The sequence below is a fragment of the Cucumis melo genome, chromosome 5 (assembly GCF_025177605.1).
Source record: "Cucumis melo cultivar AY chromosome 5, USDA_Cmelo_AY_1.0, whole genome shotgun sequence".
NCBI lineage: Eukaryota > Viridiplantae > Streptophyta > Magnoliopsida > Cucurbitales > Cucurbitaceae > Cucumis > Cucumis melo.
This window is the reverse complement of record NC_066861.1, coordinates 414,064-433,284: the sequence shown is the minus strand read 5'-3', so window position 1 is coordinate 433,284 and position 19,221 is coordinate 414,064. Positions and strand designations below refer to the sequence as shown.

The 19,221-nt window shown below is 35.0% G+C and overlaps 2 protein-coding genes across 3 annotated transcripts; both read left to right on the top strand.

Moving 5' to 3' along the window:
* Window positions 1-1,325: 1,325 nt before the first annotated feature.
* Window positions 1,326-2,628, top strand: LOC103491596 (protein CHLORORESPIRATORY REDUCTION 42, chloroplastic). Its single transcript, XM_008451610.3, has 2 exons — window positions 1,326-1,948; window positions 2,083-2,628. Exons 1-2 carry the CDS (start codon window positions 1,650-1,652, stop codon window positions 2,183-2,185), a joined length of 402 nt encoding a protein of 133 aa, XP_008449832.1. The 5' UTR covers window positions 1,326-1,649; the 3' UTR covers window positions 2,186-2,628.
* Window positions 2,629-4,112: 1,484 nt separating this feature from the next.
* LOC103491595 (ubiquitin C-terminal hydrolase 13-like) lies at window positions 4,113-19,195 on the top strand. Of its 2 annotated transcripts, XM_017045261.2 has the most exons (33): window positions 4,250-4,266; window positions 4,514-4,550; window positions 4,681-4,750; window positions 5,249-5,399; window positions 5,523-5,680; window positions 6,125-6,390; window positions 6,591-6,809; window positions 6,972-7,080; window positions 7,177-7,292; window positions 10,059-10,157; window positions 10,357-10,466; window positions 11,295-11,369; window positions 12,121-12,199; window positions 12,285-12,431; window positions 12,781-12,861; window positions 12,971-13,090; window positions 13,213-13,335; window positions 14,262-14,339; window positions 14,427-14,515; window positions 14,618-14,726; window positions 15,457-15,525; window positions 15,611-15,721; window positions 16,270-16,325; window positions 16,466-16,643; window positions 16,724-16,825; window positions 16,976-17,047; window positions 17,212-17,277; window positions 17,475-17,540; window positions 17,654-17,740; window positions 17,875-17,991; window positions 18,197-18,271; window positions 18,363-18,449; window positions 18,580-19,195. In XM_017045261.2, coding segments are annotated over exons 1-33 (3,366 nt in total). In that variant the 5' UTR covers window positions 4,250-4,264; the 3' UTR covers window positions 18,622-19,195. The 2 variants fall into 2 exon arrangements, with proteins under 2 accessions (XP_008449830.1, XP_016900750.1); XM_008451608.3 differs by lacking the exon at window positions 4,514-4,550 and having other exon boundaries at window positions 4,113-4,266.
* Window positions 19,196-19,221: the final 26 nt, after the last annotated feature.

The window sequence follows — 19,221 nt, the reverse complement described above, 5'->3', positions numbered from 1 at the left end:
ATAGCCTCACGAAATCAATACAATCGGGTTCTATAAAATAAAAGGCAAGTGAAATTTATACTTAAGTAAACTTAATGAGCAAAGTCAACCAAACTTTTTTCTTACAATTAAGCTACCAAAAATAAATGTAAAACTCATCGATATATGTAGTAACTTTTAATAATTTTAACTATCTCTTAATCGTACATTCATTTAGATGTATTTTAAAGTTGCATGCTTGGATAAATCCTACGTTGTGTGATATTTCGAGAAATTTTGTTTGTTGGAAAGTATAAAAGGAAACAAGTAGTTCATATGTGAGTCATGAAAGAAGTGTCTATAAGTTATTATTATTATTATTATTGAATGGTTACTTAAATGAAATGTTTTATTTGTATAGATATTTACACGTCATTTTTTTATTTCGTCCATAACCACGAGTTTAATATATATCTTTTGTGTTAACGACGACATAACATATGTCTTTCTCTATATTGTTGGAATATAATATATTTTAGACACAAACTTTCACAACTTTGGTTTTCAATTTTAGTATGAGTAGATGTGGGTCATCATAACATTGAAAATAAAATTTATCAATTATATACGATGAATTAGCTCTCAACTCGTTGACAAATGAAAAATGTTGGGTTTCAATCATAGCTCATCAAAGCATTAATATATATAGTTGCTAACTACGAGCTAATCATCTTTGTACCTAGGAGTGCAACAAAAATTCAAAAAAGAAAAAAACAATCCAACCATCGATCCAGTGACTTGGTTCGGGTTTTAACGTAAAATTAGACGTAATGTATCGTGTTTTTAAAGAATGAAAATTATTAGTTTGCTTCATGTTTTGATAAAAAACCACTTAAAATCGAACTAAACTGAGGGTAGGTATTTTACTCTTCTGGATGAACTTTGATTCAATTGTTACTTATAATTTTACTTTTACAAATTTATTGTGATGTATTATAAAATGGAAGGAAACAAAATGCATTACTATCTAGAACAAAATAGACAAAATATCAAAGTTTCAATAATAAAAAGAAAAAACCAACTTTTTCGAGAGGGAAAATGGGAATACCCAATTGTGGTCACGTTTTGTCCGTGATTCGTTTTCATTTTTACGTTTTCAAAAGTAAAAAAGCACGAAAAAAATAATTAAGAGATTGAAAAAAAACAACACTTGAAATAGCCGTTCATTTTTAAAAACAATAAATCGTCGTTTTTTTTGTTTTTAGATCTTGAATTATGAACATGATATCGAAACACGTATTTTGATTTTTGTCACTGTAAAGGTAAAGGCATAACATGTTCAAAGTGAGACACAAAACAATGTAAAAATGTTTGCTATAGCATCAACAAAAAACCGAGTACATATCAAACCAAATACAAATCAAATTACATCAAACTCAAACTCAAAGGTTAAATTATAATCCTCCCAACCTTTTGAATCAGTAGTTGCATCACACATTCCCAATGGATTCGTTTTTGCATAGTTCACATCTCATACAATTGATACAAAAATAAAAAATAAATCAAAGGAACAAAAAGAAAAGCATATGATTAGATAATTTGATCTAATGTCTAAAGAAAATGGGTCCACCTAATACCCGTTCCCAAAGTATATCATCGACTCGAAACATTGGTGATAAGATACGATTCCAATGGCTGCTTCTTTTTCTCCTACAACACCAATCTCACGCCCAAGCATTAGAACCCTCACTTCCATCTCTTCCTTCAACGTTTCCAACAATTTGAGCACTCGTTCACAACCCCGGAGCATCGTGAAATGCGAATCCAGTGCATCGGCAGCAGACGGCCAGACGCCGCCGGCAAAAAGTCAGAAACTCGAGATCGGCTCCCCCGTTATCGTAATCGAGGCTCCCAAGATGATAAAGACCGCAGCCTCAGTTCCATGTCTCAGGGTCAATTCCGGCATAATCAACCCCGGTGACGTCGGCAGGTGAGTGCCCAATTGTCATTCGTCCTCTGTCTTTGCCATTTCATCGAACACGTTACGTGCATCGTTTTTTTTTTTTTTATAAAAAAAAACTAATTACTGTCTGTTCCGTTGCTTTAACGTGTGTGATTGAACAGAATCGTGTCGAGAAAACCTAAGGACGTGTGGGCCGTGCGGCTTAAAGTCGGGACTTACCTCATAGATGGAAGGTATTTTAGAGCATTAGAACTCGATCAATAGCTTTAATTTGTCCGGAGGCTCTCAATTTGAAGGTTCCGAGCTTCCAAATTCACCTTTCATGGCGACTTCGTTGGAATGCGGCGTGTGTTTGAATCCGTTTGTAAAAAATCATTCGGTTATCGTTGCATGTTGTTCAGATCATCCTCCACGTCTCGATCTTGATACAGCAGATCAAATGCAACTTAATTAACCATGGATTTAGGAGTCTTGTATATTTTATTGCAAATCTGTTATGCATCTTCGTGGAATTCACGATGAAACTCGAACCCTCAATCCCGTTTGATTGTTTCTTTACTGCATGTTTCCATTGTATTTTAAGCATGGATGTATATTTTGGTTTAAGATATATTTCGTGCAGGTTGTGAGTTCGGCTCATTTGACCTGTGCAGGACAGCTAGGTTGGTTCAAATTAGTAAGCAATTAAAAATAACCGTCGAGCAAAATCCGTGTTTGTGCATCACACTAAATTGTCTAACTACTGTTTGTTTTTCTTTTCTATTTCTTTTCTGGAGTTGTTTTATGTGGGCGATGAGAATTGATGCAAAAGAAAATGTGAATCCAAGTACTACCCAATTGATAACTTTTATTGATTCAAATTCAACTTGACACTGTCGTCTTTCCTAACAAACTTATTTATTCGAAATATCATGTTGTTAATGGCTTGATGAAACTTGAGATACCGGTGTCTTTTTACGATTCACGATATAATATTCCAACATTTGACAGTTAGATCATGTGGCAATGTCTCGATTAAATGTGTGTTGAAATAGTCGTTATTCAAATCACGACTAATCATTTATCTATAGCTCAACTAGCATATAAGTTATACGCTCCTAATCATTAAGTTATAGGTTGAAATCTTCATACGGTGCATCGTAATGTTATTTATTCGTTGAAGTTTGATGTGTCATAGTGTTATTCGTTTGTTTAGTTTCAAATGGGTGCATTGTAAGCTACACATAAAATGAAAATCTATATAACCCAAAATTACACTAAAACGCTTTCATATACCTATAATACCACTCTACAAATATTATTTAGCATAAACTTTGAAATGGTTTTAGTTTATATTCGTTAACAAAATTAGAAAACTGCATGCAAATGTGATGCTTACATGACACGACCATCGAACAACAAAAGAGATAAATCAAAAGTTTATCCCCTTGAGCTCCGTCTAGACAACATAAAGACATATATAAATATAAAACAAGATTACATAATAAAAAAACGAACATTCTTTTTTAATTTTAATTTATACAAAATAAACTAACAAAATTAAAAATACACGAACCACAACAGCATATTAAAAACATAGGATTAGTTTGAATTACAAGCTTTGTGATGGGGTCTGTTTTTGAAAAAACAACGTTAATATCATGAAACGGTTGCAAATATAACCAATTTAAAAAATTAAAAAGTGCTGCACAATGAAAAGGTTTTATAGATATAACATAACGTAGATTAAACTCTTGAAAGCCTATCGATAATATAGTATATTTCGTTGTTCTGCTAGGTCGACAAGGTATCAAATGGTGACTTGTTGTACATGACATGTACGAAGATAAGGTAAAACTTTTGAAGTGTCGATAAATCCCCCGTTTTTACTCATAAATTGTATGAAAGTCTAAAAGTAGTCCATGTGGGTGTAGGTATTTAAACTTGTTGCTCGTAAAAGTGTCTATAAGGCTGTAGGAGGAATAGATTTGATTATATTTACGATAATTTAAAAATGTATGTAACTTATATTTAATTATTATAGACTTAAAAAAAAGCTACTAATTAAAAGGTGGAGCCCATGAGAGTGTTAAAGTGAAAATGGGCCGAAGCACGGCCGAAGAGGTTAGAATAGGCCCAAAAAGAACGAGAGGGAGAGAGGTTTATGGTATGGCGAGCAATGCCCCCTTGGAAGTAAGATGAACGAAATTCCAAAAGTGCCCATTATATATAATGAGGAAGTGACATTCCTCGTTTAGCACTTCGCTCTCATTTTGGTTTTTTTTTCTTTTCTTTTTCCCCCACCCCTAACTCTCTCTTCCAAGGCTGCAGAGACCATGACTGTGATGACTCCCGCTCCCGTCGATGTAAACTTTCTATCTCCAAACCTCTCTCCTATTTCTTTCTATCTTCTATCTCTCTCTCTCTCTCTGCAATTCATATGTAAACACCATAGTTTCTTGCGAGCTCACTCAATCTCTTGTTTCCTTCTTCTTCTTCTTCTTCTTCATCTTCTTCATATTCTATTGTAATTCCAAGTACCAATCTTAATTTCATTGTCTGCAACTTGCCTGCTTTTCATCATTTATTAACTCTTCTTGCTCGGTAATCTAGGGCTTTGCGCTCAATTTCTGTGTTTCATCTCATTCCGGTGCAATTTTGTTCTTGTTGTTGCCGACTGCCGCGTCTGGATTTTACAAGATATCTGAACTAATCAAGATTTTGTATCGTGGATCCGATTCCTATTTTTAATTTCTGCTTCTACTTTTTTTCATTCACAGCAACAAGAGGACGAGGAGATGCTTGTTCCGCACTCGGATTTGGCCGAGAATAATCATCAACCTATGGAAGGTTTACTTTCTTCACATTTGATCTGTGCAATTATCTCCCCTAACCAATCGAATGTTTTTTTCTTGCCTATTGATCTAATTGAATTATTTCGGCGTTTGAGATCATTTCGTGGCTGTACGGTTTACTCAAAGAATCTGGAAATGTTTAGCACAAGCAATTTGGCTACTATCGAACTTGTTTGCTTGTTTGTTTATTTTTCTTCTCACCAGGATAGCTTGTTTCTTTCTTTCTTTCTTTTTTCCCCTTAAGAGTTACAACTACATATGATAGACGAGGGTATGCATTGGCATATCAACTGCTACTTTTGGGAATTTACTTGCTCGGACAAATTAGTTTGTTGTTTCTCTGTCGGAGTTAAATTGGAGGTGGTTGTGCTCTTTTTGATTTTTTTCTGTTTTAAATAAGTCTAAAAATGCGTTCACAGTCCAAGTGTTGTATAAAAAGATTTTAAAGAAGTCTTTCGTTTTTTTGTTCCTCTCCCCCTCTGCAAACCATTAGTTGTTCCACAATCGGAAACAGGAAACACAGTAGAGAATCAGCCTGTCGAGGATCCCCCATCGTCAAGATTTACATGGAGAATCGATAACTTCACGAGGCTCAACATAAAGAAGCTATATTCTGAAATCTTTATTGTTGGCGGATACAAATGGTATATATCTCTTTTGATGCTAGTCTTTTAAGACAATACATATGTTATATATCCACGTGCACATGTTTGTATATATACGTGGGCATATTTTTGCACTAAGTAATTCCATCCTCTTTCGGCTAGGCGAATTCTTATTTTCCCAAAAGGAAACAATGTAGATCATCTGTCTATGTATTTGGATGTTGCGGATTCTGCAAGTTTGCCATATGGGTGGAGCAGATATGCTCAATTCAGCTTGGGTGTCATCAATCAAATCCATAACAAATATTCAGTGAGAAAAGGTTCTTTCTCAGTACTTAATTATTTTGGACTAATTTTTTGGCTATCTTGAGGGGGTTATGTACTATGATTATGTTGAATTTTATTATATTTTTGAGATACTGGATGCATTTTTATGTCTAACAGTAAACAAGACAAGAAGATAATGCGATCTTTCTATAGCTGTGGAAGCAATTGTTTGTTACATATCGTGTAATTTTTGTGATCGAAATGTAAAATTTATACAGCTTTTATGGCTGGAATGACTTCCTATTGTTGTCAGAAACTCGGGTTTCTTTTATTACTGCTATAAGTTTTGGTCTTTCACCTCTGTTTTCAATCACCCTATTATGGTCAAGGACTCTGGATGTATATTTAAAAATTTAATTTTGATTTTATTATACAGTGGGGACATCTTTATCAGTGAATAGATATTTCTGTGACACGATTCTGCCAAATAATTGCAGATACACAACATCAGTTCAATGCCAGGGAAAGCGATTGGGGCTTCACGTCGTTCATGCCCCTCAGTGAACTGTATGACCCTACAAGAGGATATCTTGTTAATGATACCTTAATAGTTGAAGCTGAGGTCCTTGTTCGAAGAGTGGTCGATTATTGGACGTATGATTCAAAGAAAGAAACAGGTTTTGTTGGTCTTAAAAATCAGGGAGCAACATGTTATATGAATTCACTTCTTCAAACTCTTTACCACATTCCGTATTTCCGAAAGGTGGGTTATTGTGCTGTTTCTTCGTCCTCACATTATTTTCCAGCTATTGAATGAAATCAACGAGACTGAGTAACCATGTTATGCACCACATTTTTGCTAATGAAATTGATGTACCATCTGCATTCCTCCTTCACCAACGAGACATAAAAAGTCTAACTTGGCATCCTAAATAAGTTAGTGTGTTTGAACTATTATTTCAGGCCGTGTACCATATGCCTACTACAGAAAATGATATGCCATCTGCGAGCATCCCTTTAGCTCTGCAGAGCTTATTTTACAAGCTTCAATACAGCGACAGTAGTGTAGCAACAAAAGAACTTACCAAATCTTTTGGATGGGACACATATGATTCTTTTATGCAGCATGATGTCCAGGAACTGAACAGGGTTCTATCTGAAAAACTTGAAGATAAAATGAAGGTAAATAATATGGCCATGTTCTCTTTTTGTCAGATTTATAATTGTATGGCCATGCTTTTCAAGTCTTCCTTATAGCAAAGAAGATTTGACCTGCCATGAAGAATTTTTATGATTGAATGTTAGGGATTCATATTATTCTGAATACTTTATTCATGAATACAGGGAACTGTCGTGGAGGGAACCATACAAAAATTGTTTGAAGGGCATCATATGAATTACATTGAATGTATAAACGTGGACTATAAGTCAACAAGAAAGGAATCATTTTATGGTAATTACTCTTTTGTTATGAATCAATATGAATATGCTAGGATTCCTTTATTATTGGCTGAACAATGGCAATACCTTTCTGATGTTTTGATTTCAGATCTTCAGCTCGATGTCAAGGGCTGCCGTGATGTGTATGCTTCTTTTGACAAGTATGTAGAAGTTGAACGCCTTGAGGGTGATAATAAGTATCATGCTGAACAGTATGGGTTGCAGGTTGGTTGGAAATTAATTTTATGGGACATGGAATATTTTTATCTGTCCAGTTCAATTAACTTATTTTAATTAAATAAACAAATTCTATTTTAGCGACTAACTATGAAATAGACTCCATTATGGATATGAGATACGAATAGATAAGATGCGATGACACGCCAATTTTCAGAAAATTAGGATATAAATACTTTTGAGGATAACTTTTTTTTTGAAAGAATATGGATATGTGATGCTAAATGCAATCCACTTAAAAGCATTAATGTCAAGTTAATGACAATAACAAAATACAATGCAAATATTGAAATACAATACTAAAGACAACATCAGAGATTAGAATAGTCAATAAAATATAATAGAAAAGGTCAATGGTGCTGGTGCATTAGAGTCGTATCAATTAGAGAAGAAGAAGATTAGAGGGAGAAGTATGAAGATAAAAGAACTTCATTGAATTGTTGAAGATAATATAGTGGGTTATCTTTTGCATGACTCTGGGGGACTCATGCATGGAGATGAATGTTACATGAGTCTAGGGTTTGATATTTATTTTTTTATTTTTATTTTTTATTTTTTAAGTTTTGGGTTGGGGTAGTATGCTTTTTTGATAGGCTGCTTATTTCTGGGAGGGAACACTTGTATCCAATATTTAAAAAAAAAGAATATATATGCTAAATTGTGTATTGGATACGTATCTAAGAAGTATATGAGTACAATATAAGTTTCTGATACTCATTCTCTACCTCACATGCAGTATCTATGCTTCACGGGCTACTAAATTTTCACTGACCTCTATGTGGTTTTTATTTCCCTGTTCTATTTAATATTTTATGCTATTCTTCATCTGCACATTCCCATATGAGTAGACTGGCCAATGAACAGTTTTAGTCTTTGGTTGGGTTTTCTTATATATTATATCACATTATATTTTCTAAGAAAATGTGCTTTCATTAAGAAAAATGAAAGAGAATATACAAGGGTGCCAAGTAAAGAAAAACAGCTCCCAGAAAAAAGAGAGTCCAATTCTAACTGCCGAAATGGACCCTAATCCAAAGAAACAAAAGCAAGATCATGATAATAGACTTTGTGGCAGACACCGTAAAGGAGCTGGGGTTTTCATACTGAAAATTGGTTGGATATCTTGAGCTTGATTTGAATGTGGAGGACAAACAGGGGGCATATATGTTTAGATTTTTGTAGGTAGGCTTTGATTTGGTAGTTACTCTCGGAATCATTTCCAGCTCCAAGTGTTTCATATTTTGAAGCCAATAATTTCAAATCGACTGTGGAGAGCAGATTGGGGTTTAAATATAGTATAATAGTCATATTACAATGTATAACAGCCAGTTCGATATTTTTTTTCTTGTCACTATCTGATCTGATCGTACTGTAACTAGCAGCAGCTCTGTTGTTTTTATGAGAATATAGGATATCACAATGCTGATTTGGGTATCGGATTGCATAAATATAAGTGGGTGTGTAGGTGGTTGGACTTGACGTCTGCTCGGAGAAGCTACAGTGCTACACTAGGCTTTGAAGCTTGACTTGAGGGTAATTTTGAAATTGAGTTTGGGGAGCAGGATCTGTGGGAGACTCAGCCCTTCCTCGCTCCAATTTGACCCTAAAAAAGGGAGCAGGATCTGTGGGAAGGAACAGAGAACATAGTAGTTATATTACAATGTGTAATAGAGTAATAGAAAAAAGAACAGGTCCAGAGGGCAACCTGAGAACAGACGGATATTTCAGTATTTCATGACCATTTCGGCAAAGATGCATCTTTGAAGGAAAATTGGATACTTGTAGAGTGTTAGAGGTTCTTGTTGATGTTTTTTCCAACCTCGGATTCCAAATAAAGAAATTAACTGGGAAATTTTGGGTTGTCTCAGACACTATGGCAGAAAGAACATGTGATTATGTGATAAATTGGTTATCTTCTGCTGGTGTTCCAGATTAGTCAACATTTTCATACAAATGAGAAGATATTGGTTTTATAAGAAAGCCCTATGCCGATGTCTTTGATGACAGTGATTTGTGGAGTCCCAGTACAATATCTTCTAAACGAGATATTGTACTGGGACTTTTGTTTTGTTATTATTTTTTTATTATTATTTTGAATTTTGAACAGGGACATGTAGTATGATACTATAGGAAGACGAGCATTGAGTTTATATAAGTTATTTGATCTTTATTCGAAGAGAGTGGGTCTTTCATGTTTAATTACAGATTCTAAGAAATTATTAGGTTTGGATTTCCCCCAGTGGAATACTAGATAATGTATTGGACCAGATTAACATACTTAACATTAAAGAATTGAAAATGTTGGTAAAAAGGGAGACATAATCTCAATATCTAACTAAGAGGTCTCGATTCAATTCATGATGGTCACCTATTTAGGAATTAATTTCCTATGAGTTTCCTTGACACCCAAGTGTTGTAAGGTCAGACAGGTTGTCTCGTGAGTCTAGTCGAAGTGCGCATAAGCTGGGTCGGACACTAGAAAAAGAAAGAATTGAAAATGTTGGTTTGTAGTGGGTGGGAAATTAGTAAATGTGTTCTTTTGGTGATGCTAGATGTTGTATGGTTTTTGTGTCAAAATCTTGTTGTGGAGCTCTTTGATAGCATGCGAGTTTTGAAGAGCGACATGGAATAGTATTCATATCGACGATTGCGCTTTCTGCAATTGCTTTTTGTGATTTCAGATTCTCTTCCTATGTAAAGTTCTTTCCTTTGTTTCATTTACTGAGGTTCTCCCATCTGAAATTTCCTATACAGGATGCCAAGAAGGGCGTATTGTTCATTGACTTCCCCCCTGTTCTTCAACTCCAGTTGAAGCGATTTGAGTATGACTTCATGCGAGACACTATGGTAAAGGTCAGTATCAGATATGGTTATCCTACTGTCATTCTTTTAACCGTTCCTTCAGTGACCTAACAATTATGAAAAGTCAAGTTGTTTTGACATTACAATTGATGACTGCATGGATAGATCTAATAATTATTGGATATTGACCTTTCTTGTTGCTGACTGTGGTATAAGCAGTTAAATTGTTACCTTGTGTCTGATACTGTAGATCAACGATCGATATGAATTTCCCCTTCAACTTGACCTTGATCGAGAAAATGGGAAGTATTTATCACCGGAAGCTGATAAAACCGTGCGGAATCTTTACACTCTCCATAGGTACAATGGATGCCTAACTATTCGCTCATAAGGAGTCAAAGACTATATCTGTGTGAACAGGCCTACTGCCTACCAACTACTTGTGATTAGATTTGGAAATTTGAAGTTTGCTTGGTTCTCTCTGTTCTTTTTCTCTTTTCTTTTTCCAAATAAACAACTAAGTAGTTAGTTATTTCAACTTTTAGCTTAATTTTTGGCAGTTATTTATTTTTATTTTTCAAGTTGGAGGAAAAAAGGTCTCTTCCCACTCTTCTTTTGTTTTCTTAGAACTCAAGGACAATCACTGATATATTGGAAATTGTTTTTTAAGAATAACACATACACACACTCTTTAAATTTCCTTGTTGGTTCTAGACATTTGTGCATTCTTTTCTCCCAAGGAAGTTCCTTTGTAAGAACATCAACTTTAGTCCATCCGTTTTCCTCTTTCTAGTTGTTTTATTCTTCAAGTTTGGAAATTTTATGTCCCCGATGTCTTTTATGTGACTGAAGAATGATACAAGTGAATGAACAGTAGAGGTCTTCACGTTAGAAGATGCTGTATGAGTGAACTTGGTAGATGCATGATGATCAAATTAAAAAGGAACAAAAATGATAAAAGAAAATCTCCTCGCCTGTTTTGTTTATACTTCAATTGGTCAAAAACAAATAAAATGTTCTGTTGGGGAATTATGTGAGCCAATTTGAATTTTGTGGATGGTATTTGCATGCTTTTAATAATTACATCGCTGTTCATCATCTTATACTTGGAGATCTCTCTGTAAATCTTTATTCAGTTCACTCGTAGAGTATGTTATACAGTTAATAATCTCTCTCTCTTGGGTTCAGTGTCTTGGTTCACAGCGGTGGGGTGCATGGTGGACATTATTATGCCTTTATCAGGCCAACCCTCTCCGAGCAATGGTATTTTATGGACTTATGTTACCAAAAATCCAGTCTATTCTTGATTTGCATTTGGCACTTATCCACTTTAATATCTACGCTAATCTGCATTGCTGGGCTGACTCACCTATAAGAAATTTCTACATTGTGAAAGGAAACTAAAACTGTGGAAGTTTATAATGGCATTTTGATTATGTGGTAAATGTAAACTGCATGTGGTCACCTTTTTTGTATACCTTACTCATCAAGATTTTATACCTGCCACAGTCCTTAAGGGGCTACTCGATCTGTTGCAGGCATGCTTATACATAAATAAAATATCGATGTCTTAGTTTCAACCCTTGTAATAATCTTAAAATTGAGAAGTTATATTGGGACCTAGTGTTGAAGCAGGCATGGTATCCATGAGAATAGTTAGGGCAGGTTCCTATCACGATATCCAAGATAACTATTGAAGCGTCTGAAAAGAAGAATTTATGCTCTTATCACTAGAGATTAAAGACAGAAAAATTTGTGGAACTTCGAACAAATTTTTAGTTTTTTTTTTTTTTGTAACAAACTCTCATCACCATCAATTTTTTCCAGTGGGGAAAGGTAGAAAAATTGGTGGAACTTTGAACAACTTTTTGGGTTTCTTTTCGTAACAAACCCTCATCACCATCTGTTTCCTTTAACAAAAAACAAACCCTCATCTCGACTAAGCTCAAATAGTTGAACAATTGGCTTAGGTTAATTTGTGTTGCTATAACATTACATGAACTTTTGGGCTCAGGTACAAATTTGATGACGAGCGGGTAACAAAAGAAGATGTAAAAAGGGCACTAGAGGAGCAATATGGCGGTGAGGAAGAGGTATTATTTCCACGTGAATATTTTCATTAGACTTTAATTTGAGACACATATCTCTGCTTATGATATTCTATCTGGTGGTTAACAGTTACCTCAGACGAACCCTGGATTCAACAACACTCCTTTTAAGTTTACCAAATACTCAAATGCATACATGCTCGTGTATATACGTGAAAGTGACAAAGACAAAGTAATTTGCAACGTGGATGAGAAGGACATTGCCGAACATCTCAGGGTATGGTGCTGTTGTTGCATGCTTCTTAGGCGTGATATCAGACAAATGCTAGCCAAGTAGTAGGATACTTGGTTTGGAAACACTAATTAAAGGATTTTGAGCTTCACTTCTTTATCTAGTAAGGATCTGATGCATGACAGATCTTCTTGGTTACGTTATCTAGTAAGGATCTGAAGTATAACAGGTCCAATCTCGAATATTTAGGTCACTACTCAACCCAAGAGGTTGTTCATAGCGAAATATTGGAAAAAACATGGGTTGAAGTAATTGGTATCCAAAAGTTGTCTCCTCTGTTTTTCCTGCTTGTTTTTGTGTTACTGATCCAACTAGTTTACATGAACTACCTCAGGAAAGGTTAAAGAAAGAACAAGAAGAAAAAGAACACAAGAAGAAAGAAAAGGCAGAGGCACATCTTTATACTATCATAAAGGTTTGAAGTGAAATCATCCTTCCATTAGTTTGCAAGTGCCTTTCAATCACAAGTTATTAGAAACTGAGATGCCTGAGTGTGTTTATTTGATTGGTCTATTCACCATTAGGTTGCTAGAGATGAAGATCTAGTTGAACAAATTGGAAAAGATATATTTTTTGATCTTGTTGATCATGACAAAGTAAGGAGCTTCCGCATCCAGAAGCAAATGCCATTTAACCTTTTCAAGGTACTCCATTCTTTTATTTTTAATTTTATTTATTTGTTATTATTTTTTGGTGTGCTATCTTCAGCAATATTGGGTATAAATCATCTATTTTACTTGAAAATATTCTTATATGGTATGTGCAGGAGGAGGTGGCTAAGGAATTTGGTATACCCATCCAGTTTCAGCGATATTGGTTGTGGGCAAAGCGTCAGAACCACACCTACCGGCCCAACCGACCATTGACACCTATGGAGGAAGCACAATCCGTATGTATCTATCTCTCATCTTGTAAAGGTGGAAATACATTTGTTCTGAAGGCAGGGACAGAGCTTGAACTTGAAATTTGCATTCCAAACTTATTTTGGGATCTTTAAAGGCGCGAATACTTTTTTTTCAGAGACAGGGACAGCTAGAAACTTCTTGGAAGGGGTCAAACTTTGTTTCCAAACTAGAGAAATAATTGTTTTGATGAGTAGCGAAATATTTTGAACATCAACTTTTCTGTAAATGTAAGAGAAGTTAGTGTTATGATTGAGGAGTCCCTCCTCAGTCCTCCTAAAGGAGGGAAGGGTTGCTTTTATATGGATGGCAGGCGCCAAAGTGCGTGTGAGATCTTATGGATCTTATGGGGTGAGCAGAATAGTAGGGTGTTATATAGAACGCTTGAAAATGTCATGGCTTTCTATGCAGTTAATTCTTTATTTTGTAAAATGCACTTATGTCATTAACTAAAATAAAAGCACAAGAAGAGGCCAGAACACACAGAATCAAAATGAAATGAAAAAAAGAGAAAAACTACAGATAAATGATGGGTCTCTTAACAAGAAAAAAAATTGAGAAAGAAGAAAGTAACATTAAATGTTTTGGCAACCAAAAGATGGGAATGTGAAAATAAGTTGTGCCAAAAACTTATGCGGAAGCAGTGAAGTGTGTGCCATAATCAAACATCTTCCCTGTGACACCCTCTTTCGCCCAAGCCAAGTCGTAATGTATTATGCTTTGCCAGGACACTTCCTTTTCTTCAATTGTATACCTTGTGTTTCATTATTGCTTCTCTCAATTTAATTTAAAAAAGAAAAATTATAGCTTCTCCCATTATTGGTACTATGGTGCTGATGGGGCCGCTTTCATGTTCTCCCATGTTTTTTCTAATTTTCTGAAGACGGCCATTCCTATTCTATGGTACATATAGGTTGGACAATTAAGAGAGGTATCAAATAAGGTTCACAATGCTGAGTTGAAGTTATTACTGGAGGTGGAATATGGACCGGTAACTATACTTATCACTCATTGCTTAATTTTGTGATTACTTTCTTGTCCCTCTTATTTATATAATTTTTTTTACAATTTCATTCAGGATTCCCGGCCTATTGCTCCACCAGACAAGACAAAAGATGATATCTTATTGTTTTTTAAGCTTTATGAGCCTGAGAAAGAAGAGTTGAGGTATTTTATAGAATGTTTGATATTCCCCCTTCAATTCTATTCACGTGGATTGGTGATCTGTTGACAGGGTGTTTCACTTGTTTAATCTTTCTACAATTTTAGATATGTGGGAAGGCTCTTTGTGAAGGGTAATGGGAAGCCTTTTGAAATATTGACGAAATTGAATGAAATGGCTGGTTATGCTCCAGAAGAAGAGATCGAACTTTATGAGGTCTGGGCTTCATCCTTCCAATTAATTGTCAATATACGTTTCAATTTCTTTCTCCTATTAATTGGAAATTATTATCTTAAAAAGATGATGTACCTAAGGAAAGGGGTGAGTTCGAAAGATTTATCTGTATGCACAAATCCAGTAACAAAAGATGCAACAATCTAGAACATGCAAATTGCTTTTTCTCATTCTTTGAAATTGACATTCTCATGTCATGTGCATTTTTCTCGTTCTGGATTCTTTGTAATCTTGTTTAATGAAGAAAATTATGGGAAACTGTGAGACTTTTTATTAATCCATTAGTGAAAAAAATGGGGACATGGCGTCAACGTAACAACCTAGGAGGTTGCAGTAAATTTCTCATATTGATGTTGATGTAAAGAAAAAGGATGCATAGAAAGGAAGTTTTTGCTATCTTCTTTATTGACATATATGATCTTTAGTCCTAATAAGTGCTTTAACTTTGAGAATCAGCGTTGGATGTTCTTATGGTCAGTATGATTAAATGCCTTTGTACCACTGTTAATTGGTTGAATTAGTAACCATATCTCTCTTCTTCTTAAACGTCTACGTCGGTTGCGAGAAAGATTTCCTTTGACATTTGAATCTCTTGGTCTTGATATTTTTGTAACAAAGATTCACACTTTAAATTATGAGTATATGACCAATTGTTTTCTGTGGCCGTGGTTAATGGTTCTATTAGATATTCCTAATACTTGGTTTATTCCAGGAAATTAAGTTTGAGCCGAACATCATGTGTGAACCTATCGACAAGAAATTCACATTTCGAGCAAGTCAGGTAATGCTGTTTTTACAAGTGCTTGTGTGCTGATTTTTTGAAGTATTTACAGTACTTAATCTAAAAGTTATTGTTTCTGATGCAGCTGGAAGATGGAGATATTGTTTGCTTTCAAAAATCCCCTCCAGTTGAAAATACGGAGCAGTATCGTTACCCTGATGTCCCCTCATTTTTGGAGTACGTGCATAACCGTCAAGTAAGATATCAACGTGTTTGGTGGAACTGCTGTTGGGTCATATAATCAAATATGCTTGCTCTTAATTTTTTTTGAATTATTAATATATTGGTAGTTTATTTTTATAAAAAAAATCTCATTTAGGGTGTTAAATTAACTTTTTGGAAAAGGAACAATCGGACCTAACTTTTTGAAAGAAGAATGTGAGTTGGAAAAGTCCATTGAAATCCGTCAAGCATTCTTATAATAAATTAGAATGTATTTTCATGGTAAAGCTGTTGTGAGACTGCTAGATTAAAATCGTCTTCATGGTATACTTTTTCAGACCTTTTATTGGCTTTTCTTCACCAGATATATGTTTAAACTGGGATTTTGTAATTTTCTATTTTACTTTCTTTCACTTCCTTGAAAAGTGTTTTTTTTTTTTTTGTTTCTTAAAAAAAGCTTCAAGGCTCCTTACCTCTATGCTTTTGTCCTGTTATGAATGCTGAAGGATAATAGTTTAGACATTGGTTTGTGCATGATTGTCTAGGCACTGATTGGTTGTGGTAATTGATTTGTGCTACTAGGTTGTTCATTTCCGATCCCTAGAGAAGCCGAAGGAAGATGATTTTTGTCTGGAAATGTAAGTGTTACAGATTATTTATTATTGTGATTGCAATTATAAAGTGCTCTCCACTTGAATTACTTTATTACAAAATGCCTGTGACTTGCTGTAAACGTAAATGTTTTTTGGCTCTATGTTGCTTTGTCTTGTTTTCTTAGGTCAAAACTTTATACATATGATGATGTAGTGGAAAGACTAGCCCAACAGCTTGGTGTAGATGATCCATCAAAAATTAGATTAACGTCACATAATTGTTACTCTCAGCAACCTAAACCGCAACCAATCAAATATCGTGGTGTGGAACACTTGTCCGATATGCTGGTTCATTATAATCAGGTAATTATTCCCCACTCCTGAGAAATAAGCACAATTAATATTTCATAGATCTAATGGTTTTTACCTACTGGCATGTACAGACGTCAGATATATTATACTATGAAGTGTTGGACATCCCTCTTCCAGAGTTACAAGGTCTGAAAACTCTTAAAGTAGCATTTCATCATGCAACTAAGGATGAAGTGAGTATATGCTATATACTGTTTGAATTCCAAGTTTAGGATATGTTACAATATAAGTATTTATATATGTATTTCTTACGTGCTTATTTGCATGCATTTGAGTGCATGTGTAACAACTTTTTTCCCAACAATTATATCCCATGCTATCAGGTGGTTATTCATACAATTAGATTGCCAAAACAGAGCACTGTAGCGGATGTGATTAATGATCTTAAAACAAAGGTATTCCGTAACTTCTTTTAATCCAAATCTGTTGTGGGTTGGTAGAAACGTGTCATCAATGCAACCCATCTTTTATTGGGGTAGAGGATTTTACAATATCCCTTTCTTTTGTGCTTTTTTGTCAGTATATATCCTTTGTACTTACATTTTACCTTCATAAATAGGTTGAATTATCTCATCCAGATGCAGAGCTCAGATTGCTTGAAGTTTTCTACCATAAGATCTACAAGGTGTGACCGTGTGAGGTCTTTGCATGGCTATTACTTTATATCGCTGACATTGTTTTTAATTTTCATTCTGCTAATAAGTCTATACAAAAGGCATTTTCTTTGAGAAAATAATAGTTGTATATTACGACTCTTTTCCTTTATTGGACACTGAAGACGAGCAACCTTTCTTCATAGTTTATTTCTTTCATCTGACACAGGTGTTTCCTCCTAATGAAAAGATTGAGAACATTAATGATCAATATTGGACTTTGCGGGCAGAAGAGGTGCATCTCTTATGCAAGGAAATTTCTTAGATTTTTTAGAATGTGAACTCTCTTAGCTTTGTTTACTTTATGGCTTTGTTTTAGCCTCATTTTGTCCTCTTGTTTTCTTACAGATTCCAGAAGAAGAAAAAAACCTTGGTCCAAACGATCGCTTAATCCATGTGTACCATTTCACTAAAGACACCGCTCAGAATCAGATGGTAAGTACGACACATCCTTGGCCAAATAATAGTCATTTGTTGATGTTTGGATATTCAGTATTTAGAATAAATAAGATGGTTGCTGGGTATGATAACCTCTTTAATGACTATGGAGTTTCCTTTGTTATCTATAGCAAATTCAGAACTTCGGTGAGCCCTTTTTCTTAGTCATAAACGAGGGAGAGACTCTGGCTGATATTAAATTGAGAATACAGAAGAAGTTACAGGTTCCAGATGAGGAATTTGCCAAGGTAACTTTTTCGTTTTTTCTTTGTACCGTCTTCTACTTTGGTAGTTGTTACTTCCACATTCTGCTTCCTCTTGGACAATCCTTATTTGCTAAGATGTGTAGTGTTTGCTATTACAAGTTAGGGACGGGCTAAAAGATAGACAAATAAATATCTGGAGCACTCCCGATTAATTTAACTGCATTTTTTGCTGTCTATGTTTTTTCAGTGGAAATTTGCATTTCTTTCACTAGGTCGTCCAGAGTACCTCCAAGACACAGACATTGTGTCGAATCGTTTTCAGGTTCGTCTTGAAGTTTATTTTTATCCAACATGTTAGTTCTTAGCTTTGAGTAGGATAGCATTCTCAATATAATTGTGTGCATCTGGTTTAGAGAAGAGATGTTTATGGTGCGTGGGAGCAATATCTTGGACTGGAGCACACTGACAACGCACCCAAACGAGCTTATACAGCAAATCAGGTGAAATGTCCATATTTTTCTGCGGAACACTTTCTAACATTTAGTATGGATTGAACCGAATGAAATATTCATAAGAAAATCTTGGTGACCATTGCTTTACTGTTTTATATTTTTTGAAAAATTGATGCAGAATCGTCATACATTTGAGAAGCCAGTAAAAATCTACAATTAGTGAAAAGAAAGAAGATAAAGACAAGACAAGACATGGCTGGGGTGGTTGTCTTTGATAGAGGCATTTAGTAGATGAGTTGGAAAACCTACCACACATATGGGTTGTTAGATTGGTGAGCACTGGAGCAGGATTCCATTTTGATTCTGTTGGCCATTTATTCTCTAGCAATGGGATGGATATGGGATATGCTATGGATTATGGATAACGGATGATGATGATGATGGGGGAAGGATGTTTTCTTCTTCTTCTTCTTCTTCTTCTTCTTCTTCTTCTTTCTTCTTCTTCTTCTTCGATGGATGTGTTTGTTTTTAGTGTCAAAAAATCAATCCCCCCCCCTGATCTTTTGTTAATTACAACAGGTGGAGAGGGTTTCTCTTCCCCCCCCTCTTCCCTACTTCTTCCTAATCCTCCCTCCTGCCCTTTGACCATGCAGAGAAAAGAGAGGCCCTCCCTCAGCATCAGTTGAGTTTGTAATCTATAGTTCATAAAACAAGATTTTTTTTTTGACTAAGTAGTTGAATGTACACAAAGTATAGTTGGGGACCTCAAATATTATTATTGTTGTTATTATTAATTTTTTTTTCCCTTTTGTTTTCTCGT

Excerpts from the sequence above, each read along its gene's own strand:
- LOC103491596 (XM_008451610.3), top strand. The coding sequence starts at position 1,650 with ATGGCTGCTTCTTTTTCTCCTACAACACCAATCTCACGCCCAAGCATT. Across the intron at positions 1,949-2,082 it reads AACCCCGGTGACGTCGGCAG|AATCGTGTCGAGAAAACCTA; the intron begins GTGAGTGCCCAA and ends GTGATTGAACAG.
- LOC103491595 (XM_017045261.2), top strand. Across the intron at positions 7,081-7,176 it reads AAGAAAGGAATCATTTTATG|ATCTTCAGCTCGATGTCAAG; the intron begins GTAATTACTCTT and ends TTTTGATTTCAG. Across the intron at positions 16,644-16,723 it reads TGCTGGTTCATTATAATCAG|ACGTCAGATATATTATACTA; the intron begins GTAATTATTCCC and ends TGGCATGTACAG.